This window comes from Numenius arquata, chromosome W (assembly GCF_964106895.1).
Source record: "Numenius arquata chromosome W, bNumArq3.hap1.1, whole genome shotgun sequence".
NCBI lineage: Eukaryota > Metazoa > Chordata > Aves > Charadriiformes > Scolopacidae > Numenius > Numenius arquata.
This window is the reverse complement of record NC_133615.1, coordinates 7,445,339-7,471,968: the sequence shown is the minus strand read 5'-3', so window position 1 is coordinate 7,471,968 and position 26,630 is coordinate 7,445,339. Positions and strand designations below refer to the sequence as shown.

The 26,630-nt window shown below is 45.8% G+C and overlaps 1 protein-coding gene and 1 pseudogene across 1 annotated transcript; both read left to right on the top strand.

Annotated features, from left to right (window-relative positions):
* Positions 1-11,668, top strand: LOC141476751 (RAB7A-interacting MON1-CCZ1 complex subunit 1-like; annotated as a pseudogene).
* Positions 11,669-12,158: 490 nt separating this feature from the next.
* LOC141476750 (F-box only protein 4-like) lies at positions 12,159-20,789 on the top strand. The gene is given in 6 exon segments (XM_074165555.1): positions 12,159-12,191; positions 12,592-12,681; positions 12,683-12,791; positions 14,870-14,945; positions 15,429-15,611; positions 20,639-20,789. Coding segments are annotated over 6 exon segments (642 nt in total).
* Positions 20,790-26,630: the final 5,841 nt, after the last annotated feature.

The window sequence follows — 26,630 nt, the reverse complement described above, 5'->3', positions numbered from 1 at the left end:
ATGCGATTAGAAAAACATCCTCTTAAGGACGACCCACTACATATTCGAACAGGTAAAGGACTGTGGGATGCCTGGCAAATAGATTACATCGGTCCATTCCGAAGATCTAATGGGAAATATTATGTATTAGTAGGTGTAGAAGTAATATCAGGCCTAGTGCAGGCTGAGGCTTTTCCCCGCGCCACAGGAGAAAACACTATTAAAGCTCTACAATTATGGTTCAGTACCCTTCCTAAGCCACAGTCAATTCAGTCAGACAATGGCTCTCATTTTACTGCTAAAGTTGTCCAGGACTGGGCCAAAGAGAAAGGAATTCAACAGCTGTTTCACACTCCGTACTATCCTCAGGCAAATGGAATAGTGGAACTTACTAATGGCTTTCTCAATTTCTCAAACCCCATGAATCAGAGTGGGACAAATGCCTTTCAGAAGCTGTTGCACACGTTAACAGTCGGTGGGGGGTGAATGGGTGCCCAAAAATTACAGCCTTTAGCCCACAAGCCCCTACCGTAATCCCAACAGCTTCTGTCCCAGACCACCCCAGTAAACCTTCACATTACCCTGGACAAGCAGTCCTGGTGGAACTACCTACTATAGGAGCAGTACTCTAGTATTGAGTACACCCCTTAACAAATATACCTGGATTGCGAAAGACACCCTAGACAAAGAATATAAAATTAATACAAGATGGATTGTCCCGTCTTTTTAGTAACTGTAAACCCGAGGATGTTTTTTTCTTCTTTTTGTCTTTCCAGGAACAGTCCACCGAAAACCAAAGACTCTACTGCAAGCTGTACCAAATATATATGTTGGCCTCAATGCTTTAATCCTTTGCACTGTATTGGTAACAATTGCTTTGCTTATGTTTTTAGGATGTATTGTATATCACCACAGAAACTGTTTTTGGCAACCTTACTCTTTACCCTTAGCTCTTGGGGAAGCTGTAGTCTCATAGATGTTAACGGATGGAAAAATGAGTTTGTGACTTAGGGAACTCTGTAGCCCGTGCATTCAACCTCGCTAATTGTTGGGTGTGCAGAGGACCACTTGGTCTGGAAAGCTGACCGTGGACCTCGGTCCCTGTTTCCCCTAAATGGCTAGTGAGCAATTACAGAGAAGTCAAAAAGGACATCTATTGGGAAGAAGAAAGCTCACCATCTCCTTGGCCAATCATCTGATATCCAGCTCGAGGCCAATATTTTCTGAACCGCATTCAATCAGGTGGTACTTTTGTAGGGATTAGCACTTGTAATTGGACCTTCACAAATGGGAATCACATGCCTCCTCCTAAAGATCTTTTTTATGGTATCCGAAAAGCAATTTAGCTTCACCGCCAAAGGTCCTCGATGGGCTTGGGTGAATGAATCGGGGTGTGTGAAGCTGTTTTCTGGCTTCTGGTCTCCGGTAAATATAATGGTCCACACAAACTATTGGTACACACCAGAAAAAACCATAACTTGTAATTGGAGGAATAACACAGGTGCTTGGTATTGCAGCGTTATAGATAGACCCCACCATTCCAGTCCATGGCAAAATTTGGCATTCCACACCCCTTTAGGGATTAGTAATTCAACCTATTTTCAGGTGCCCTACTCCCACTGGTTTATTTGAAAATGGCACCAGAGCACTAAAAGGCCACTATTAGATCTGTGGACACCATGCATACAAAATGCTACCAGCAAATTGGACAGGAACATGTTATGTTGGAGTAATCCACCCTTTGTTTTTCCTCCTTCCCAAAAGTGGTAGTAATGATCTAAGTGTTAAGCTGTACGATGACCTCACATGGAATAAGCGATCTATTGATACCAGTCTGACATCTGAAAGTGCTCAAAAATGGGGAAAAGATGACTGGTCCCCCCAACGAATCATCGAACATTATGGGCCAGCCACCTGGAACCCTAATGAGTTAATTAGTGGTGCTCGAGAACCCATCTATAACATAAACCGCATAATTCGCCTTGAAGCTTTTTTAGAAATCATTACTAATGAAACTGCTCGCGCCCTAGATCTATTGTCGGACCAGGCCACGCAAATGTGAACCACAATTTTGCAACACTGCATGGTTCTCGACTACCTGCTAGCTGAAGAAGGAGGTGTTTGTGGTAAATTGAATGACTCAAATTGTTGGTCAAAAATTGATGATAATGGCCAAGCTGTCAAACAAATAACCTCTGGAATAAGAAAGTTAGCCCACGTCCCTCTTCAAACCTGGAAAGAGTGGGAAATTGATCCCTTTTCCTGGCTTCCAGAAGGTCCATGGGTCAAACAAATCTTGTTCTATCTGCTGTGTAGAACCGCAATGCTTTTATTCTTACCCGAAAGAAAAATGATTTTACGTGGGGCCCTGAGAAATGACAATCCTTTGAACAAATTAAACAAGAGATTGTTGCCATGGTTTAGCCTCAGACAGCAACAAAGAACCACGCAGCCGGTCTCTCGTCCCCCTCCCAGCCGTGGGGGGAGAATCAGAAGAAAAAGGAAAAACTCGTGGGTTGAGACAAAGGCAGTTTAACAGAACAGCAAAGGGAACAAGAAAACAATAACAGTAACAATGAGAGAGGAATGTAGAAACACGATTACGGCCAGGTAAGGTAGACAGCTGTGTAATGTCCTCAGTCTCTACAGCTGCTATACCAAAAGCCCACTGATTCCCTTTTGGGTCTTTGAAATACCCTCTCTTGAGGTAGTCTATGCCAAGGATGCACGGAGCATCTGGGCCAGTCACAATGGAGTGCTTCTCCCATTTATTCCCAGTTAGGCTCACTTCGGCCTCCAATACAGTCAGTTCTTGAAACCTCCCTGTCACTCCAGCAATCGTGATGGATTCTGCCCCTTTATGATTCGATGGCAATAGGGTACACTGTGCACCAGTGTCTACCAGGGCTTTATACTTTTGTGGCTCTAACATGCCAGGCCATCGAATGTACAAATCCAATAAACTCTGTTGTCCCTCTCCTCCCCCTGGCTGGAGGCAGGGCCCCTCTAATTTTGAGCATAATACCCACAATTAACAGTTGAGTTCCTACCTGGACCAGAGAACTGCTCACCTTAGACCAGAGCAGCCATCCTCCTGGGAAAATTCTTTCTTCTATCTGTTTTACCTTGCAACTCGCGTACTCGTGCCTGTATGGTCAAGGTAGGTTGTCCATCCCACTTCCTCATGTCCTCTCTGTGGTCGCGGAGAATGGACCACAGGGCACTTCATGGCATGTTCTGTCTCTTTTGAGCCAGTCTCATAGGAGGGCATCTTCTCCTAATAGCTGCAACGTGAGTCCATGCAAGGGAAGAGTGAGATCTTTATTCCATCCTGGACAGTTTATCAAATAGTTTATCAAACAGACCAGGACAGTCTGTAACCCAGGTGTCTCCAGAGCAGGGAAGTGTGTCTGTCACCTCTGTGAGGCAAGTTCAGAGCGCCCCACTGTGTTCAAGGGTGTCATCATCTCCCCTAAATGATTTGGCTGATTTGATGGAATAAATTCTTGATATAAATCCTCGCTGAGGAGACCGAGCTCCAGTGTAGGTAAGTCCGCACTGGGAGAGGGAATCGCGGCAAAAAGGATAGGCAAGGAGCTCTTTTTGAGGGCTTTTTGAAGCCAGGCAAAGCGGCTAGTCTGTGCTGGAAGCCAGTAGCTTGTGGGCGGGCTACTGAGGCGGTGTGGGGTGGAGCCAGCACCCCCAGCGGCAGATTCAAACGAGGTGTAAAGGTGCCAGAGCCACTCCCCACCCCCTTCCCCCATAAAAGAGGCCTCTCGGGAGCGCAGCAACCAGGTTGGTGCCACTGAGCAAGCAAGCATCGAGTGGGCATAACCCAGAGTGCCACCTGGGAGCACCATCACAAGGCACAGGGAGAGGGGAAAGGGCATGTAGGAAGGAACTGAAGCTCTGTCAGCTTGACAGGTGAGTCCTGCTGGTGGTCATCACCCCATTGGAAGGAGCTTAGCCATGGTCTCCACCCAGAGGATGGTTATGCTCTCAACCAGAATGGATGTGGGAACCCAGACAGAGCTCCCATGGAAGCATATGGCTGCACAGGTCACAAGCTGCAGGGAGTGCCAGGACCTTTTACTGGTATTGGGTAGCAGCTATGAGAACTGCTGTGTGACATGTAAACAGGTGAATGATCTGTTCAGCCTGGTGGCAGAGCTGAGAGAGGAAGTTGAGGTTGAGGTGTATTAGGAAGGAAAGCAGCCAGGGTTTAGTAACCCCTGTATCCAGCCCCAGTCAGGCTGAAGGCAGAAGCCTGAATGAAAAGAGTGAATGGAGGCAGGTTCATGGTTGGGGCAGCAGACGAACTCCCCCCTTGCCCACCTCGCCCCGTCCGGTACCTCTGAAGAACAGATACGAGGTACTGGTTGAGGAAGGCCAGTTGAGTGAAGAAGTAGACAATGGGCACTCTACACCACAGATGCCTCCTCAGTCAAAACAGCGTACACCCTAGATCACCACCACACCCACAAGGAGGAAAAGAAGAGTTATAGTTGTTGGTGACTCCTACCTGAGGGGGACAGAGGGCCCAATAGGCTGGGTGGACCCTCCTCAGAGAGAAGTCTGCTGTCTTCCTGGAGCCCGGGTTAAGGATGTCACCAGGAAACTTCCTGCCTTGGTACAGTCCTCAGACTATTATCCATTATTTATTTTCCCTGTAGGTGCAGAGGAAGCTGCGACTCACAGTCCACGAGCAATAAAAAGAGACTTCAGGGAGTTGGGAGGGATGGTAAGGGAATCTGGGGCACAGGTTATTTTTTCCTCACTCCTTCCAGTTGCGGGCAATGACGCTGGGAGGAACAGACAAATCCAGTTGATTAATACATGGCTACGTGGCTGGTGTCACCGCCATAACTTTGGTTTCTTTGACAATGGATTGGCCTATACAGCACCAGGCTTGTTGGCATCAAATGGGAGGCACCTCTCTCAAAGGAGAAAGAGGGTTCTAGCCCAAGAGATTGCAGGGCTGATTGACAGGGCTTTAAACTAGATGTGAAGGGGGAGGGAGGTAATAATATCAGGCTTGTCTGTGACAAGCTGTGGGGTAACACATCAGGGTTAGAGGGATGGGGTGCTAGTAAGGGCCTTCAGCCTGTAGCCCTGAGGCATGCTGGGGACACTGCACTGCAGTCAAAGTCTTATGGAGATGAACCAGCAGCTCCTGAGGTAGTGGAAGTCAACAGAGAAACACCTGTGAGACACCTCAAGGGGTGTTCCCCTAAGAAGGTGGCACAGCCAATAGCCCAGCTGAAGTGCCTCTACACGAATGCACCCAGCATGGAAAACAGAAGGAGTTGGAAGCTACCATGCTGCTGGAAAGATATGATATAGTGGCCATGACTGAAACCTGGTGGGATGAATCCTATGACTGGAGTGTGGCTATTGAGGGCTACAAGCTGTTCAGAAGGGACAGGCAAGGAAGGAGGGGCGGAGGTGTTGCCCTCTATGTTAAGGAATGGATAGAGTGTGAGGAGATGTCCCCAAAGCCCTCCCTGGGGTCAGATGAAGAGATAGTTGAGAGCTTGTGGCTGAGGATTAAGGGGTGGGCCAATATGAGGGACACTGTAGTGGGTGTTTATTACAGGCCACCTGATCAGGATGGGGGAGTTGATGAGGCCTTTTAGTCAGCTCAAAGGAGCCTCTCAGTCACAGGCCTTGGTTCTCATGGGGGACTTCAACCACCCTGATACCTGCTGGGAAGGCTGCACAGCCAGACATGTACAGTCCAGGAGGTTCCTCCAGTGTATTGATGATAACTTTTTGACTCAGGTGGTGGAGGAGCCAACAAGGAGAGGTGTACTACCGGGCCTAGTACTGACAAACAAAGAGGGGCTGGTGAAGGGCATTAAGGTTGGGGGCAGCCTTCGTTGCAATGACCGTGAAAAGATAGAGTTCAGGGTCATGGGTAATATGCACAACACAACAAGTAGGACTGAAACTTTGGATTTCAGGAGGGCTGACTTCGGCCTCTTCAAGAAACTGCTCAGAGAAATCCCATGGGTTAGGGCTCTGGAAGGTAGGGGGGCTCAAGAGAGCTGGTTGATATTCAAATATCTCTTTCTCCAAGCTCAGGATCGGTGCATCCCTAAGAGCAAGAAATCAGGCAAGGGAAGCAGGAGACCTGTGTGGTTGAGCAGGGAGCTTCTGAAAAAGCTCAAGTGGAAGAAGTAAGTTTACATGGAGTGGAAGAAGGGACTGACCACTTGGGAAGATTACAAGAATGCCGTTAGAGTATGCAGGGATGAAACAAGGAAAGCCAAGGCCTCCTTGGAATTAAAATTGGCAAGGGATGTCAAAGTCAACAGGAAGGGTTTTTTCAACTATATTGGAGGCAAAAGGAAAATTAGAGAAAATGTGGGCCCACTGTTGAATGAGACGGGTGCCATGGTGACAGAGGATGCAGAGAAGGTGGAGTTGCTGAATGCCTTCTTTGCTTCAGTCTTTACTGCTCAGGCCGGCCCTCAGGAGTTCCACACTTTGGAGGAAACAGAGAAAGTCTGGACAAAAGAAGACTTTCCCTTAGTTGAGGAAGACCAAGTTAGAGAAGAGTTAAGTACACTGGAAATCCACAAGTCCATGGGTCCTGATGGGATGCACCCACGAGTGCTGAGGGAGCTGGCAGAAGTCATTGCTGGGCCACTCTCCATCATTTTTGAAAGGTCCTGAAGAACAGGCAAGGTGCCTGAGGACTGGAGGAAAGCCAATGTCATCCCAGTCTTCAAAAAGGGCAAGAAGGAGGACCCGGGAAACTACAGGTCAGTCAGCCTCACCTCCATCCCTGGAAAGATGATGGAACGACTCGTTCTGGGCGTCATCTCAAAGCATATGGAGGAAAAGAAAGCTATCAGAAGTAGTCAACATGGATTCACCAAGGGGAAATCATGTCTGACTAACCTGATAGCCTTCTATGATGGCATGACTGGTTGGATAGATGAGGGGAGGGTGGTGGATGTTGTCTACCTTGACTTCAGCAAGGCTTCTGACACAGTCTCCCACAGCATCCTCATAGGTAAGCTTAGGAAGTGTGGATTAGAGGAATGGACAGTGAGGTAAATTGAAAACTGGCTGAAAGACAGAGCTCAGAGGGGTGTTATTAGTGGCACAGAATCTAGTTGGAGGTCTGTATCAAGTGGTGTTCCCCAGGGGTCAGTACTGGGTCCAGTTCTGTTCAATATATTCATCAGTGATCTGGATGAAGGGATGGAATGTACCCCCAGCAAGCTTGCTGATGATACAAAACTGGGAGGGGTGGCTGACACACCGGAAGGCTGTGCCGCCATACAGCAAGACCTGGACAGGCTGGAGAGTTGGGCAGAGAGGAACCTGATGAAATTCAACAAAGGCAAGTGTAGGGTGCTGCACCTGGGGAGGAATAACCCCATGCACCAGTACAGGTTGGGGGCTGACCTGCTGGAGAGCATTTCTGAGGAAAAAGACCTGGGAGTCCTGGTGGACAATAGGATTACCATGGGCCAGCAATGTGCCCTTGTGGCCATGAAGGCCAATGGCATCCTGGGGTGCATCAGAAAGATTGTGACCAGCAGATCAAGAGAGGTTATCCTGTCCCTCTACTCTGCCCTGGTGAGGCCCCATCTGGAGTACTGTGTCCAGTTCTGGGCTCCCCAGTTCAAGAAGGATAGAGAACTGCTGGAGAGGGTACAGCAGAAGACCACAAAGATGATTAGGGGCCTGGAGCATCTCTTTCAGGAGGAAAGGCTGAGGGACTTGGGTCTTTTTAGTCTGGAGAAGAGAAGACTCGGGGGGGATCTGATCAACACCTATAAATACTTATAAGGGTGGGTGTCAAGAGGATGGGGCCGGTCTTTTTTCCGTGGTGCCCAGGGATAGGACAAGAGGAAATGGGCACAGACTTGAATATAAGCAGTTCCACCTAAACATGAGGAGGAACTTCTTTACTTTGAGGGTGGCAGAGCACTGGAACAGGCTGCCCAGGGGGGTGGTGGAGTCTCCTTCTCTGGAGACATTCAAAACCCACCTGGACACGTTCCTGTGCAACCTGCTCTAGGTGGACCTGCTTTGGCAGGGGGTTTGGACTAGATCATCTCCAGAGGTCCCTTCCAACCCCATATCATTCTGTGTTTCTGTGATTCTGTCAATACAGCTTCAACACCCCAGTATTGCCAGTAAAAAAGCCTAATAGCACAGAATGTAGGTTTGAGCAGGACCTGTGGGCCATAAACAAAATAACTTAAGATATACACGTGGTGGTACCCAACCCTTATACTCTTTTGGCTACTCTCTCTGAGGGAGATTCCTACTTCACAGTGTTAGACCTTAAAGAAGCCTTCTTCTGTATACCATTGGGAACCGACAGCCAAACAGTATTTGCTTTTGAATGGGAAAATCCTACTATGGGAAAGAAAAACCTAGATGTGTTGGACAGCCTTACCAAAAGGATTTTAAAACAGCCCTATGTTGTTTAGAACTGCACTGGCTTCAGACTTAAATAACTGGCCAAATTTAAATGAAGGAACCTTGCTGCAATGTGTTGATGACTGTCCTGGGTTGAGCAACACAGGAGTAACTTCTCTTTTAATGCTGGGGAAAACTCCACTTTTGGAAGACTCTGGTGTCTGAATTCATGAAAATATTTACTTTATAGCCAGCTAGGCTCTGTGGGATTCAAGGTCTTAGTGTTTTCAAGCCTTGCCAGGTGCAGGGACGAGGAGGAGCGAGGCCTGGGCATTTGACTCAGGCTGGCCAACAGGATTATTTCATACCATGAACGTCACATCCAATATAAATTAGAAAAGTTTGCTGCGTAGCTCTCTCTCCTTTGATGGTGGTGGTCCAAAGAACTCCTTGCCCCGGTGCCGGAACCCTGAGGCCTTCCCTTCCTCCCAAAGCTGTTGTGTTTGCAGTGTCTGACACTTGTCCACTGCTGGGAGTGCACAGCTTCCGACTGATATAATTGGCTGAGTGTAGTTCTTGTATGTTTTATATTAGTATCAGGATTAATACTGGTTCTTTGGTATTATTGTTACTTATTTAGTCTGTAGTTAACATGTACCCCCCCTCAGATCATACATATCATATGTCGCATGTATCATTAACTCTACCTTTATGCTGCCCAGAGGCGGCGAGGTTAATATTAATAAGCTTATTAAGCATGCACACTAAACTCAAAAGGTGAAAAGTTTCAGTTATCTAACTTTTGCAGTTTTAGTTATCTCCCCTATTTGTAAAGATACTCCTACCCCTTATCTTATTGATAATAATTGTGCTAGTACTGTAAGGACAGAAAGGGTTTTGAGCTTATGTTGACTGTCAACAGTCTTAAAATACTTTTAACTTTCAACTTTTGTAAACTAAATGTTAAAAATTACCTTGCAATTTTAATTATTGTAAATTGTAATATTGTAAAATTGTAATATTTTATAAACTGTAACAAGGTTGTATGTTACTGCACACCACCATCTGATTATTTTGCTGGTAATATTTTTACGTGGCGTGTCTTCTTATTTTTATAGGCTGTCTTAGACATTACATATTTTGAGGCAAACCAGCTTGTGGATGAAGATTTTTCCAGAAGAATCTTCCTTGCAAAAAGTTAAAGAACTTATTTGTATTCTTTCAGAACCAGAAGACCTAGTGAGGAAATGCAACATAAATGAAGAAGTGAGTTATTCAGCCAGAGAATTAATTATTTCATTATTTAAGAATAAAAAGTCTGAAACAGGATAGTAATATTTGTATTTTTGATGGGCAGAATTTAAGATCTTCTGAAAAATTTTCAACTCTTATTTGTATTTAAATAGTGATTCCTGAAAATATTTTTTTCAAATAACTTGTTGAATGCTCAGAATTTTTCTTGCTAACACTTCAGGATTCCAGATGCTTTTGGCAGTTTAAATCCAAAGTATTAGCTTTGTGTCTGTGACCGTTGCTGTTAAGTACAGCCTTTAAAGTTAGAGGATTAATATAACACTGTCCACATGTGTGAGTGTGTGTATGAGTAGTTCAGAGAGTTTACTTTTGGGTTAGCCAAGTTTGTTGGATTTTATTTCAGCCCATCAACAGCCCTTGGTACAGACTTGTTAGAATGTCTTTACTGGAGAAAAGGAACCCTGCTTTACATGTATTGTCATACAGCAAAAGGAAGGAGTGAATGGCTACAAGAAAACATCGCCTTATTTAAAAAGGTAAAGGAGGTTAAAAAAATGTTCCATGAGCATGTGAATGCCCATAGATACAGTTTTAAAGTATGACTTTTCTCTTTTAAAATAAGTTGGTGGTGAGTTGTTTTTTTTAAATAACATTTTGGGAAATTCATAGCTGGAAGTATTTCTGGCTATCGTTAAATTAATCAGAATTTATCTAAAATGGGTTTTTTCCTCATCTTTTAATTGTACTCAGTGTCTTAATGATGGGGTTCATTATTTGATGAAGATGCTTAGCTTTAGATGCCCTCTTCAGCTAAATGAAGATGTGACACTTCAAGATAAAGACATAGCTATATTACTCAGTGACGGTTAAAAAAAAAAAGTATAATTCCCTCCCCTAATAACCGCTCCACTTTATAAAATGCTTTATTGTGACTTTTTGTTGTTTGGCTTCATTTGTATTCAAAAACGCTTTAGAACCCCCCAAAGTAGATGTGACATAAGCAGGCAGTAGTGTTCTCTCCCTTGCCCCTTCTTTTGACTCATGGATTTTAGGAGGTGATAATGTTAATTTTCTCTGTCTCACATTACAAATCCCCTCCTGCTGCATCACACTAAAGTAAAACAACTGGTGCTGAGGACACATTGTACATATTCAAAACTAGCTCTACTTTGGCTATGGGGGAATAGAGCACCTTCTTGCTTCATTTCATCTGAAAGTGGGATTGCCCCAATTCAGCTCCACAATGCAAAGCCAAGTTCAGTAACAGATTCTGTAGAGTTATTTAGCAGGATTATTTTTTTTTTTTAATGACTGTGGACACATGTGGCTTTCTATTCAAATACTAAAGCTGCTGCTGGTTAACCTGAGTTAAGGTGATGCTCAAATAGCATCTTCTAATAGGCTTAAATTGTGGGAGGCATAGAAGTATTCTAAAGTAGATATGCATAATCATGTCTGCGCTTAATGCATTGTAAAGAAATACTGAAATTCTCTAAGATAAATAGGCAAACACAATTGTCAGAATAATATTTATATGGCAATCTTAAAAATTTTAACATTATGGAAGGGCAAAATGGATGGATTAATGAGCAAGGCCTTGATCCATGTTCCCTTCTGGGCAGTGTTGGCCATCTAATGGTTAAAATTGTTTTTTTGGTGTACCTCTTTAATAGGCTTATATTGCCTTTTTTGAAAATTTTTCCAGTGTTACAGGAAAAAAAAAGTTAAGCTGTGTACTTGTTTACAACAGATCAATAAAATATTTGATCTAAATTAATTTCTCAGGTATATTTAGTGATACTCATGTACTGGCAATGATGTATAGTGGAAAAATGTGCTACTGGGGACTGCAACACTGTGGAGAAGAGATCCCGTGTCTAACAGTGACCCAGGCTGCAGATCACAGAGCGTGTCCCTGGATTTCTGAGAAATGGGCAAAAACATGTTAACAAAGTATGTGGCTGTATGTGAGGGACCTTTAAAAGGCCAAGGGTGGAACACAAGAAGTGCAAAACAAAGGTTGTGTTACTTCAGGAAATCCCACAACTAAAACATACTGCTTTTACTCTGCTGGAAGAAACCCTCTGTCTGAAGAGCACGCCTAGGGAGGCGGTCTGCACTGAAGGGAGACAAAACAGCGCTCTGCCTCAGCGTCTGACTGTTCTTATGAAAATGTGTACTTTTGTTGCATTAAAAACATGAATTCAAAGAACTCCTGGAATGTAGGTTCAAGGTTCTATAAAGTGGGATTTCTCGAAAAAAAAAAAGAATGTTTAATAAACTCGCTCGCAGGCGAGGATGACGTTTCAGACAGGCGCCTCTAGCGGGCGAGGTGCTGGTACCTGCGTGGCCTCCATGGTGGCAGGGGCTGGCTGGCTGCCCTCCCATCCCGCCCGGCAGCTACGGTGCGCTAGGTCCGAGGGGCGGCCGGGTGATCGCGGCGGAGCTTCCGCCACTTCCCTAGGGCCGGGCCGGACCAGGCCACACTCTCCCCTCCGCCTGGAGGTGCCGCCAGTAGCGGCACGGCGGGCTGCAGCGCCATGGCGGTGGAGCGGAGCGGCATGGAGGTCGCCGTGTGTGTGTCATGCGGGAGCGGTTGTCACCACCGCGGGAGGCGGTGGAGAGGCCGCGGAGGAAGTGAGCACCCTGCAGGCGCTGCCAGTGGGGCCTGGCCCTCCTTTCCCCTCCCGCCACCCGTCCGGGCGGCCAAGCCCCATGGGGCAGCATGGGGTACTTAATGCGAATGCCGGTGGCCTTTTAGGAACCGTGCAAGGATGCAGCGGTCCGTAGGTACGGCCTCTAGTCTTATGTGGCAGCTGTATAAGGCGGTTGGCGGTGGCCCTCATGCCTGGTGCGCGGCCCGATGGTCCTGCCCTCGTTTTGTGTGGCAGCACCGCATGCTCGGCTTCCCGCCTCTTGCATTTTCACTGCTAAATTCCTGGGGTGCTAAACCGCTGCTCTCGAAGTTTTCAGATCGATGTGCAGCTGAACATTATGTCCTTCCTCTCACCCCAAGATTTGTGCCACTTGGGAAGCACAAGTTGTTATTGGAAGGTGGCTGTGCAAAGACCTGTTGTTGTGGAGGTATTTTCTCCTGTGGGATCTCCCCTTTTGGACATCTGTTGATTGGAAATCACTCCCAGATGTGGAGATTTTTAATAAAGCCTTTTCAGGCTCTCTGCTGAGAGCTAGCAGAAGTTATCGCTGGGCCACTCTCTATCATATTTGAAAAGTCATGGAGAACAGGAGAGGTGCCAGAAGACTGGAGGAAGGCCAACATCACACCAGTCTTCAAAAAGGGCAAGAAGGAGGACCCTGGGAACTACAGACCAGTTAGTCTCACCTCCGTCCCTGGGAAGGTAATGGAGAGACTCATTCTAGATGTCATCTCCAAACAAGTTGAAGAGCAGGGGGTTATTGGAAGTGGGCAACATGGGTTTACCAAGGGTAAATCATGCTTGACCAATCTGATAGCTTTCTATGATGCCATAACTGGTTGGCTGGATGAGGGGAGGGCAGCAGATGTCATCTACCTTGACTTCAGCAAGGCTTTTGACACTGTCTCCCATAACATCCTCATTGGAAAACTAAAGAAGTGTGGGCTGGATGAGGGGACAGTGAGGTGGATTGAGAACTGGCTATGTGACAGGACCCAAAGGGTAATGGTTAATGGAACAGGTTCAAGCTGGAGGCCTGTAACCAGTGGTGTCCCCCAGGGGTCAATACTTGGTCCAGTCCTGTTCAACATATTCATCAGTGACCTGGACGAGGGGACAGAGTGTATCCTCAGCAAGTTTGCTGATGATACCAAGTTGGGTGGGGTGGCTGACACCCCGGAGGGCCGTGCTGCCATCCAGAGAGACCTGGACAGGCTGGAGAGCTGTGCAAGGAAGAACCTCATGAGGTTCAACAGGGAAAAGTGTAAGGTGCTACACCTGGGCAAGAAGAATGTCAGGCACCAATACAGGTTAGGCGTGGACCTGCTGGAGCCAAGCTCCGAAGAGAAAGATCTGGGAGTCCTGGTAGACAGCAAAATGACAATGAGCAAGCAATGTGCTCTTGTGGCCAGGAAGGCCAACGGAATCCTGGGCTGCATAGGGAAGAGTGTGGCTAGTAGGTCGAGGGAAGTCATTCTCCCCCTCTACTCTGCACTGGTGAGGCCACAACTGGAGTATTGCATCCAGTTCTGGGCTCCCCAATTCAAGAGGGATAGGGAACTACTGGAAAGAGTCCAGCGAAGGGCAACAAAGATGATTAAGGGATTGGAGCATCTCCCTTATGAAGAAAGGCTAAGAGAGCTGGGACTCTTTAGTCTGGAGAAGAGAAGGCTGAGGGGAGACCTTATTAATGCCTATAAGTATCTCAAGGGTGGGTTGAAGGAGGAGGGAGCCAGACTCTTTTCAGTGGTTCCCAGTGACAGGACAAGGGGCAACGGGCACAAGCTGGAACATAGGAGGTTCCACTCGAATATGAGAAAGAATTTCTTCATGGTGAGGGTGACAGAGCCCTGGAACAGGCTGCCCAGGGAGGTTGTGGAGTCCCCTTCTTTGGAGATTTTCAAGACCCGCCTGGATGCAGTCCTGAGTAGCATTCTCTAAGCAATCCTGCTTCAGCAGGGGAGTTGGACTAGATTATCTATATGGTCCCTTCCAACTCTTAAAAAATTCAGTGAAATTCAGTGAAGTGTAGGACCAGGTGAAGGATTTTTTTCAATGTTTAAAAACATAGTTTTGAACATCTGTAACTTCCCTTCAGTCCAAACCAGAGACAAGAATTTATTACTTTTTAACTAATGTTTATTAAGGATGGGAGAATTGGAATAATTACATTATATTTATAGAAAGTGTGAAAATGTGAATTCTTAGTGTTATTATCTTTTTTTTTTCTCATGTCCTTTTCAATGCAGCTTGTTGTAAACAGACTACAGCCTTTTCTATGCCAGTTTCGGCTAATACATGCAAGTCTAGCTCCTCTCTGACTTAGGTTCTAATCTAAGTATCAAAACAATGGAAATTCCCCCTTGTTTTCTTTTAATACTATTTAGTTGGTTTTAATTAAATTAATAGTCTGATCAATTTAGAGCATGTATAAAATTTCATCATGAAATAGTAAATATGCTACCCCTAACAGTAACACCTAGACTTGGATATATCCATTTTATAGCATCACTGGAATCTTCAGCCTACCACTTAGTTGTATTCAGTAACCAAATAGTTGTAATCTCATATGTTCAATTTTTTCATTTCTGTAGGAATTGGATCAGGAGTCAGTTTTCAGTTTAATAACAATCAAAAATTCAGTATTCTGACATTGTATTCAACCACCAGGTAAGATTTGTTCTCCACAAAAAAAGAGTACAATTTGTCAGTTATTTCATACTTTTCCTCATGGTTTTGTGATATGATTTTTATGTGTGTATTCACATGCATGGATATCCCTTATAAACTGAAGCTTCAATACATATTTTCACCCTCCCTTCCTTCCTCCCTTCCTCCCTTCCTCCCTTCCTTCCTTCCACTGCTAAATTTTCATGTGGAAGTAATTAACCTTCTTTTCAAAACCATATACATAACAAATGTGTATGACAGATACATAATAGGTGCTTCTATTCCTCTTGATACCTTGATTCACTTTTTAAACACTATATAAACTCATCCTGGGGTGTATTTTCACCCCAGAAAAAAGAGGGGGAATAAAACAGATTTGCTGGCTTAGGCCATTTTCTTGTTCCTTTTCTGTGCTGCCTAGACTCTTTTTTTGCATTCTCTACTCAATTAACCTCACTACTGAAATACTTTAATTTCTTTCAGCATGGAAAGGAGGAGAGCAAGGGCAGAGCAAGCTGTTGTGAATAAGATGTTCTACAAAGAGAACAGTATAGTAGGGAATCAGCAGTCTGTGCACTACAACGTAATAGCTCAAGATAAAAAGGTGTGCAAAGTAGTTGATGAATTAATTTATGTTGCTAATGCAGAAGCTCATAAAAGTAAGGGGTTTCTCTTCATTTATTCATATTTTTTGAATTATTAGAATGTTATAAAAGATTGAGAAGAACATGAAATACATTGAAATGCATGTTCTGATTCTTTCAAAACCTGCTTCATTAGTGCTATTTCTTCATGGCTTATCCAGTCAAAGAAGTCCCCTATCCTAGACGCTCTCCCTCATCTCCCTATGAGGGGTTATGGCCCCTTCTTTCAGTTATGGCTGATACTAACATGGCTGCTCTCTAAGCTAGATGTGGGAAATGATCTGGACTAAAACAAAACAAACCTTGGGGGTGGGAAGGAGAAAAAGCCTGAAATATATCAGTGGGGGCGTAATCACCTGGAAACAGAGCCTTGACCAGGAAAACTGCAGTAAAAGATTAATTAGCCCAAATCAAGATAGTCCTATAACAACAATAATCCAAACACCTATTATGGTAATTGTCTTTACATTCATCAACTTTAAATAGAGGGAAAGGGCTATCTGTCCTGATTTAGCCTCTGACAGCAACAAAGAACAATGTGGATGCTCTCTCAACCCCCCCACCGCCATGGGGAGGATCAGAAGAAAAAGGCAAAACTCCTGGGTTAAACAAAGGCAGTTTAATAGAACAGCAAAGGGAACAGGGAAACAACAACAATAACACTGATAGAGAAATGTACAAACACGACTACTGTACACCACCGCTCACCGACTGGACCAGGGATGCCCCAGCCAGCTCCAAAGCCTTCACTTCCTGCCCCCTCCCCTGGCCAGCTCCCAGCTATAGACTGGGCATGGTGTCACATGGTATGGAATACCTGTGTCCCCGCCAGATCCTGGGGAAAATTAACCCTGTCCCCACTAGAACCAGGACACAAGGTCAGTGAAGAAAGATGGGGAGGAGGTGTTCCAGGTGCCGAAGCAGAGATTCTCCCTGCAGCCCATGGAGGTCCATGGTGGAGCAGATATCCACCTGCAGCCCATGATGGACACCACACCGGAGCAGGTAGATGCCCAAAGCAGGCTATGACCCTGTGGGAAGCCCATGCTGGAGCAGGCTCCTGGCAGTACCTGTGGCCCTGTGAAGAGAGGAACCCATGCTGGAGCAGGTTTGCGGGCAGGACCTGTGACCCCATGGGGGACCCACGCTGAAGCAGGGGAAGAAGCAGCAGAAACAATGTGTGATGAACTGACCACAACCCCCATTCCCCATCCCCCTGCGCTGCTCAAGGGGAGGAGGTAGAGAAAATCAGGAGTGAAGTTGAGCCTGGAAAGAAGGGAAGGGTGGGGGGAAGGTGTTTTAAGTTTTATTTTTTATTTCTCATTACCGTACTCTGATTTGATTGGTAATAAATTAAATTAATTTTTCCTAAGTTTAGTCTGTTTTGCCCATGATGGTAATTGTTGAGTGATTTCCCTGTCCTTATCTTGACCCACGAGCTTTTCATTATATTTTCTCTCCCCCTGTCCAGTTGAGGAGGGGGAGTCATAGAATGGCTTTGGTGGGAACCTGGTGCCCAGTCAGGGTCAATCCACCACAAGTTCACAGAATATCTATTTTGGTTTCGAATCTCCAGCTTATGCTCTTCCCTTAAACTCACTGATCATGTGTTATTTCTTGCACTTGTTTTATCTCTTCAATGTTTTGTCCTCAGTTCTTTGGAATTCTTTTTGGGATACCTTGGATTGTCACTGTGGTTGTGACTTGCTAAATGAGATATGCAAGATCTTCCTTACACTTGCTTTGGAAGAGACCAAATTTGTACCCAAGAGAAGAGACCAAATTTGTACTATCAGATACCTTAGTTTTCATTAAAATACATTACAGTTATTGCCAGGATACAATATGAACCCAAAAACTTTTTAGTCAATGTAACTTTCTGGTCCTCCATATTTAAATAGCTCTGACATCAGGAAGTTAAGTCCATCTTCCCCTGGAAACTTCAGCACTTTGCTGGCTGGTAATGCTGAGAAGTATGTTACAATAAGGAATTGCAGACAGAGAAAGACGCAGCGAAGATCCTATTTTCTCTTCATTCCCTCAGAATTACAGAATGGTTGAGGCTGGAAGAGACCTCTTGAGGTCTCCAAACAATACATACAGAAGCAGTTGCATCTTCTATGGTCATAAAATTTGTCACAGAACATAATAGGTGGTCCTGACTTTCTTTGTCTGATGTTTTATACTTTTCTATGCCTCATAAGATGGTGAGATGGGAGACATCATTGTGTTTAGTGTACATAGTAACTTGCTTGCTTCCCTTCTGTTTGCAAATACACATTGAAGCAGACTGTGTTCATACATGTTCTTAACTCATACAGGCTGACACCTGGCTTATTTAGGAGAAGAGATTTTTTCCTCTTGTGATGTTTGTTTTCTTCTGCAGAACTTTTTTTTTTTGCTTGTTTCCTTCACACCTTTATCACAAACAACAGTTGAATGTCTCATTTTGTTTTCCAATGCAGGTCTCGGAACAAAGACTGATCTGTGCCAGTGTCACACTTTTCCATAGAAGTGGCATTCTCCCTTGTTTTTACTGTAACTTACACCCACAACCTGAAATAAAATTGTGGTTCTGTTACTGCCTACAGAACTACAACCAAAATAGATGTTATCTGTTTGAGAGTTTGTTAAGCCTTCATGTTTCCAAAGTCCAAAACATATTAGCCTTTCATGGGGCCTGTCCTGGTTTGAGGAAAAATAGAAGCAACTTTCTGTTCAGTAATTTTACATCTTAGCTAGGCCTCTTCTAACTTTCTGAAATTAACGGCATATTGTGCAGAAAACTGTTCATTTTCAGAGTGATAAAACCAATGTTTATACTTCATGCCAAGGAATGGTATGCAGAGAGGCTCTTGCTTATACTTATTGCTATAGCAACCATGGTCAGACAATTTTGTTATTTGCCCCGTTGGAGGGTCGGAAACGGAAAAGCATAGAGAGGTCCCACCTTGCAGGGAGGAACAGACAGGACAGGTGACCCAAACCTGACCAACTGGGGTATTCCATCCCATCTGCCCCATGCTCAGTATAAAAGCTGAGGGATCAAAGGGTCAGCCCTCTTTCTTCAATGGCCAATGTCTGAAGAGGACCCTGTCTATTCATCCGCCTTTCATCCTGATCCAAGCGTTCCTGACTCCCAAGCTGGAATCCAGTTCCTATCCATCGCTGAGTCTAGTCTGGGACTTCCCCAGTGCCTACTGGTGATGTCATCCTGGGAGCTTGTTACGGTTTTGTATCTATTGTATCTATTTCATTATTTTTTTTTATTATTAATATTTCATTAAAGTAGCTTAGTTCTTTCTAAACTCATAAATCTCTTTATCTCTCCTCCTCTTCTCCTGGGAGTGAGAGGTGGGGGGAGAGCATCTATCGCCCGTAATAGGCCAATTAGGCCTAAACCATGACAGATTTATTGGTGCCCAACGTGGGGCTTGAGCGGAGCTCGACCAGAACTCTGATAGATTGCCTGAATAGTTTGAATTCCAGCTTGCTCAGGGAGAACAGACAGCTCACATCATGTTGTTCCTATGTGAAAAGTTATATCATGTTTTTAGAGAGCTTTGTATGAAGTTAATTGATGCAGTAGTGTTTAACTGGCCAAATATATTGCATGGTTTATTTATTCTTTGTGTTTCGATGCGGTGGGTCAAGTGTGTGTCCCGGTTTGAAGTAAAACCGAACCAATCTTCTGTTCTGTAACTTTACATCCTAGCTAGGCCTCCTCTAACTCTCTGAAATTAACGGCATGTTGTGGAGAAAACTGCTCGTTCTCAGAATGATAAGCCCAACGTTTCTGCTCCATGCCAAGGAATGGTGTGCAGAGAGGCCCTTGCTTATACTTATTGCTGTAACAACCAAGGGCAGCCAATTTCATTATTTGCCCCCTTAGACGGTCGGAAACGGAAAAAACGTAGAGGGGTCACATTGGTGGGGAGGAGTGGACAGGACAGGTGACCCAAACCTGACCAACTGGGGTATTCCATCCTATCTGCCCCATGCTCAGTATAAAGGCTGAGGGATCAAAGGGTCAGCCTCCTTCCTGCAATGGCCGACGTCCAGAGAGGACTCTGTCTGTTCATCTGCCTTTGATCCCGATCCGTGTGTTCCTGACTCCAGAGCTGGAATCTAGTTCCCATCCATCACTGAGTCCAGTCTGGGACTTCCCCAGTGCCTGCCGGTGATGTGACTGTCATCCTGGGAGCTTGATACGGTTTTGTATATATTGTATCTATTTCATTATTTTCTTCTTTATTTTTATTTTAATATTAATTCTTCATTAAAGTAGTTTAGTTCATTCTAAACTTCTGAATCTCCTTTATCTCTTTCTCCTCCTCTCTCCTCTTTTAGGGGGGGAGAAGGGGGGGGAAGGGCCATTTGTCAGTCCGGTTTTGGTAAATTCAGCCGAAACCACTACAGCGTGCTATTTTGGTGTGGATTTGCCTTCAGATGTATAATGTGATTACTTGGATAACGGTTCTACCTGCATATCTTGGGCATCATGTGATGGATTATGTTACTAATTACACTTTTGGTTTTACCTGGGGAAAGTTTACTTCGCCTTTTAGTGATTATCTCAAAGTGACACCATCAGAACTAGGGGATGGAAAACCTTTGGGCTGTTTAGAGAATGAATATTACTTTTATTTGATCGTGATTTTGTTGTTGGTTTCCCTGAATGTGTTGAAGGGACGGTTTATTGTTAAATATCAGTGCAGGAGTGAGTATTATGTGGCACATGATACTGCTACTCAGACCCCACGAATGAAATCAAAGATAGCAGAAACTCAAACAACACAAACAACTGCCCAAGCCACACCAGCCCCGCCCCCAGCTCCGGCACGAGCCAAGCCGCCGGGGAAGGCCCCGGCGAAGGCCACGCCCCCTGCCACACTGACACTGGCCCCAGCGGCATCGGCTGCCCGCCCAACGGCACCGGCCCCGGCGAAGGCAGAAGCCGCGCCCCAGCCTATTCTGGCACCAGTCACTCAGCAGCCTGCGGTAAAAGTTAGTCTGCCGTTTATACCCTCCCCACACCCGTATCGCCAGCCCCTACCACGCCTGTATCGGCACCAGCTGCTCCAGCCCCGACAACGAGCGCTGTCACTGCTCCGGCTGCTCCGACAGCGAGTACTGCTGCTACTCGAACTCCAGCAGAAACGGCACAGGTTGCTCCGGTGACCAGGAAGCAGAAAAGTAAGCCAGCTCATTCCCCTGCCTCTCACGACAGAGACCAGCCCAAGCCAGACATCATGGGAGAGAGTTCCTCTGATGAAGATCCAGGAGAGGCTCCTTCTTAGGCAGCGTTAACACAGGATGAGAACTTGGATGCAGAGATAATCATTACATTTTTCTCTATGAAGGATTTGTGAAATATGAGGAAGGACTTTACTCATCATGAAAGTGAGACACTTCTCTCCTGATTGCTCTGATGCTGGGACAGTGGGATTGATACTATAGACTTAGAAGGAAGAGAGGCTAAGCAGCTGAGAAACCTGACCAAAGAGGGAGGTACTGATAAAGCGATTGGGAGAAAGGCAGACACTCTCAGTCTCTGGAGGTGACTGTTATCAGCTGTAAAGAGCAGATATCCCTTTAAGGATGATATCCAATGCCGTCCAAGCCAATGGGCCAGCATGGAGAAAGGTATTAAGTACCTGAGAGAACTGGCTGTGCAAGAGGTGATTGATGGTGACTGGCAAGTGATTATAGACCCTGATGAAATGCCATGCAAATGATCTTTGTTGAGAAAATTTGTGCAGAGTGCACCACCTATGTATTCCCACACTTTGTCAACAATGGTCTGGGGAGGATCTGATGCCAATACACCAACTGTAAATGAGGTGGCTAACAGGGTGCAACAGTATGAAGACAGTCTCTCTCATCCTCTCAGTGTGGCAGCTGTGGAAAAACTGACTGAGAAAACTGAGAAAATGGCTGAATAAACCAAGACAATAATTGAGACAATAGAGAAAATGACCAAGACAATAGTCGAGCAAAATGAGAAAAATGAAACAATTTTTCAGAAACTGCTTGAAAAACTGCCTGAGATGGGGAAAGAATCACACTCTTCCCCCGAACAGATCCACATCGCAGCCATTAAGAAAAAACGCTCTCCTACAAGACCAACCCAAGGAAAACAGGACCTGCTACATGATTTCCTGTGGTTTTGCCTCTGCAACTACAGAGAGGACATGAGTAAGTGGGATAAAAAACCTACTCTGGCCCTACAGGCACAAGTGCTTGAGTTACAAGGTAAATCAGATGGAAGAAAGAATTTCTGCAGCAGAGTGGCTACTCCAGTCCACGGTAAGTGGTTCTCTGGTCCAGGTAGGAACTCATCTGCTAATTGTAGGTGTTGTTCTCAACATTAGAAGTGCCCTGCCTCCAGCCAGGAGGAGGAGAGGGACACCCGAGTTTATTGGACTGTGTGGATTCGATGGCCTGGCACATTAGAGCCACAGAAGTATAGAGCCCTGGTGGACACTGGTGCATGGTGTACCCTATTGCCATCGAATCATAGAGGGACAGAATCAGTCACTATTGCAGGAGTGAAAGGAGGATCTCAAGAACTGACTGTACTGGAGGCTAAAGTGAGCCTGAATGGGAATAAATGGGAGAAGCACTCCATTGTGACTGGCCCAGATGCTCCGTGCATCCTTGGCATAGACTACCTCAAGAGAGGGTATTTCAAAGACCCGAAAGGGTATCGCTGGGCTTTTGGTATAGCAGCTGTACAGACAGGATATCACACAGCTGTCTACCTTACCTGGCCTTTCAGATGACCCTTCTGTGGTGGGACTGCTGAAAGTTAAAGAACAGCAGGTGCCAATTGCTACTGCCATGGTGCATCGACAACAGTGTCGCACTGAGACTCCCTGATTCTCATCCAGAACCTGATTAGTTGGCTAGAGAGCTAAGGAGTGATCAGCAAGACTTGCTCACCTTTTAACAGCCCTATAAGGCCAGTGCAAAAGTCTGATGGCGACTGGTGGCTAACAGTAGACTACCGTGGCCTGAATGAAGTCACACCACCACTGAGTGCTGCTGTGCCAGACATGCTAGAACTGCAATATGAACTGGAGTCAAAGGCAGCCAAGTGGTATGCTACAATTGACATTGCTAATGCCTTTTTCTCTATTCCTTTAGCAGCAGAGTGCAGGCCACAGTTTGCTTTCACCTGGAGGGGTGTCCAGTACACCTGGAATCGACTGCCCCAGGGGTGGAAACGCAGCCCTACTATTTGCCATGGACTGATCCAGACTGCACTGGAGAAGGGTGGAGCTCCAGAACACCTGCAATACATTGATGACATCATTGTGTGGGGTAACACAGCAGAAGAAGTTTTCAAGAAAGGTAAGAAAGTAATCGAGATTCTTCTGAAAGCAGGTTTTTCTGTGAAAAGAGGTAAGGTCAAGGGACCTGCATGAGACATCCAGGACCATCTAAGGAACCTGAAGGGGCAGAAGCCCATGGGACCTGATGAAATCCATCCATGGGTCCTGAGGGAGCTGGCAGACGAAGTTGCTAAGCCGCTTTCCATCATATTAGAGAAGTTGTGGCAGTCTGGTGAAGTTCCCGCTGACTGGAAAAGGGGAAACATAACCCCCATATTCAAAAAGGGAAAAAAGGAAGACCCAGGTAATTACAGGCCACTCAGTCTCACCTCTGTGCCCAGCAAGATCATGGAGCAGATCCTCCTGGAATCTCTGCTAAGGCATGTGGAAAATAAGGAGGTGATTAGATTCTTCCCCTCCCTCCCCCCCGGCTCCTGCTTGGACCATGCCCATCATGGCCATCACAACATCAGTTGCAATAACTTGCACCTGGACTTTGGGGGATGGCTGGCAACACAGCCAAAACACTGTCTGGAGTGGGGACCTAGAAATTTTGTTCCCATGAGAATATGACTATAGGTCAATTATCTTACTCTATAAATAGCGGACAGCCCAAGAGCCCTTTGAGCTCTCCTGTATGGCAGTGGGCTGCACGCCAGGATCTCCCCTTTTGTGAGGATGCTCGCTTAAGGTTCTACTCCTCGAGGTTGAGAGATTCCTTGCCACAACAGATTCTCGGTAAGTGACTAAGAGCATGCTAAACTTTGAAATCTTAGCTAAGTAATATAGAGGGTTGATTGAGCATATATAATCCTTTAGACATAAACCGTTGACCAAGTCTGGGACTAGGATTGGATCCAGCCACACCCAGACTCCTCTCTGAGAAGGAGTTTAGAAAGCAAGGGGGTCCTTTCTGAACCTCGTGACTCAACGGGAGGGTCTCCCTGACAGCTTGTCTGACCCTGTCCTCTGTGCAGTAAATAATAGAGTGTACCTTGACATCGAATATTCTGTGTGATTCTGTGAATCTCGTAAAACACTATCGCATTTACTACTGGTTTTATCGCATTTACTACTGATTTTGTTAAATCACTGTTTCACCTTAATAAATATTTCACTACTTCTCTCTTATGAGTGAAGTTAATCACTCCGTCCACAACATTCACCAAGGGCAAATCATGCCTGACAAATTTGGTGGCCTTTTACGATATTGCCACAGCTTTGGTAGACAAGGCTACCAAGCACTACCTGTACTTATGCAAAGTGTTCGACACTGTCCCACACGACATCCTGGTCTCAAAATTGGAAAGTCGTGGATTTGATGGATGGACCACTCACTGGATAAGGAACTGGCTGGATGGCCGCACTCAAAGGGTTGCGGTCAATGGCTCAATGTCCAAGTGGCGGCCAGTGACGAGTGGTGTTCCTCAGGGGTTGATACTGGGACCAGTGCTGTTTAACATCTCTGTCAGAGACATGGACAGTGGGATAGAGTGCAACCTCAGCAAGTTTGCCAATGACACCAAACTGTGTGGCGTGGTCGACACACTGGAGGGAAGGGATACCATCCAGAGGGACCTGGACAGGCTTGAGAGATGGGCTTTTGCAAACCTCATGAAGTTCAACCAAGCCAAGTGCAGGGTCCTGCACCTGGGACATGGCAATCCCAGGCACAAATACAGGTTGGGCGGAGAATGGATTGAGAGCAGCCCTGAGGAGAAGGACTTGGGAGTGCTTATGGATGAGAAGCTCAACATGAGCCGGCAGTGTGCACTGGCAGCCCAGAAAACCAACGGCATCCTGGGCTGCATCAAAAGAAGCGTGGCCAGCAGGTCGCGGGATTTGATTCTGCTGCTCTTCTCTCCTCTGATGAGACCCCACCTGGAATACTGTGTCCAGCTTTGGAGTCCTCAACACAGGAAGGACATGGACCTGTTGGAACAGGTCCAGTGGAGAGCCATGAAAATGATCAAAGGGCTGGAGCCCCTCTCCTATGAAGACAGGCTGGGAGAGCTGCGGTTGTTCAGCCTGGAGAAGAGAAGGCTCCAGGGAGACCTTATAACAGCCTTCCAATATCTGAAGGGGGCCTACAGGAGAGCCGGAGAGGGACGCTTTGTCAGGAAGTGTAGCGATAGGATGAGGGGTAATGGTTTTAAGTTTAAAGATGGGAGATTTAGATTAGATATTTGGAGGAAATTCTTTACTGTGAGGGTGGTGAGACACTGGAACGGGTTGCCCAGGGAAGTTGTGGCTGCCCCATCCCTGGAAGTGTTTAAGGCCAGGCTGGATGGGGCTTTGAGCAACCTGGTCTAGTGGGAGGTGTCCCTGCCCAGGGCAGGGGGGTTGGAACTCGATGATCTTTAAGGTCCCTTCCAACTCTAACCATTCTATGATTCTATGATTCTTGGGAATTAAATAGCAAGACAGGCATTGCCAGATCCCAGTGGACGAGATTAACAAAATAACATATATGACCCCACCAACTAACAAAATAGAAACACAAGCCTTTTTAGGTGTTGTAGGTGTCTGGAGAATGCATATTCCAGGTTATAGTCAGATTGTGAGACCTCTCTATCAAGTGACTCTAAAGACAAATGATTTTATGTGGGGTCCTGAGCAACAACAGGCCTTCGGGCAAATTAAACAAGAGATTGTGCATGCAGTAGCACTTGGACCAGTCCGAAGAGGACAGGACATTAAAAATGTGCTCTATACTGCAGCTGGAGACAATGACCCTACCTGCAGACTATAGCTCCAGGGGAAACTTGAGGTCGACCCCTAGGATTTTGGAGTTGAGGATACAAAGGCTCCGAGGCCAACTATACTCCAACTGAGAAAGAAATCTTGGCAGCATATGAAGGAGTTAGATGTGCTTCAGAGGTAATTGGTTCTGAAGCACAGCTCCTCTTGGCACCCCGACTACCAGTGCTGGGCTGGATAAAGTAACTAGGTAAAGTTCCTTCTAGTCATCATGCCACCGATGCTACCTGGAGTAAGTGGGTTGTCTTGATAACACAGCGAGCTCGAATAGGAAACCCAAATCGTCCAGGAATTATACAAGTGATCACAAACTGGCCCAAAGGCAGAGACTTCACAATGCCACCAGAGGAGGTGGCCCCACCATATAATGAACTCTCAGATAATGAGAAACATACTGGTTTGTTCACTGATGGATCTTGTCGTATTGTAGGAAAATACTGAAGGTGGAAAGCTGCTGTGTGGAGTCCTACACGATGAGTCGCTGAAGCTACTGAAGGCCAAGGTGAATTGAGTCAATTTGCAGTGGTGAAAGCCATCCAGCTGGCTTTAGACATTGCTGAACAAGAAAAATGGCCCATACTCTATCTCTATGGATGGTGTCAAATCCTCTGTGGGGATGGTAAAAGCAGTGGAAGCAGAGCAACTGGCAGCGCAAGGGTAAACCCATCTGGGATGCTGAATTATGGCAAGATATTGCTGGCCGGCTAGGGAAACTAGTCGTGAAAGTACATCCTGTAGATGCCCGTGTTGTAATGAGTCAGGCCACTGAGGAACATCGAAACAATTAGCGAGTGGACCAGGCTGCTAAGATTTTCCGGACAGATTTGGACTGGGAACATAAAGGTCAACTGTTTTTAGCTCGGTGGGCCCATGACACTTCAGGTCATCAAGGAAGAGATGCAACATACACATGGGCTCATGACCGAGGGGTGGATTTAACCATG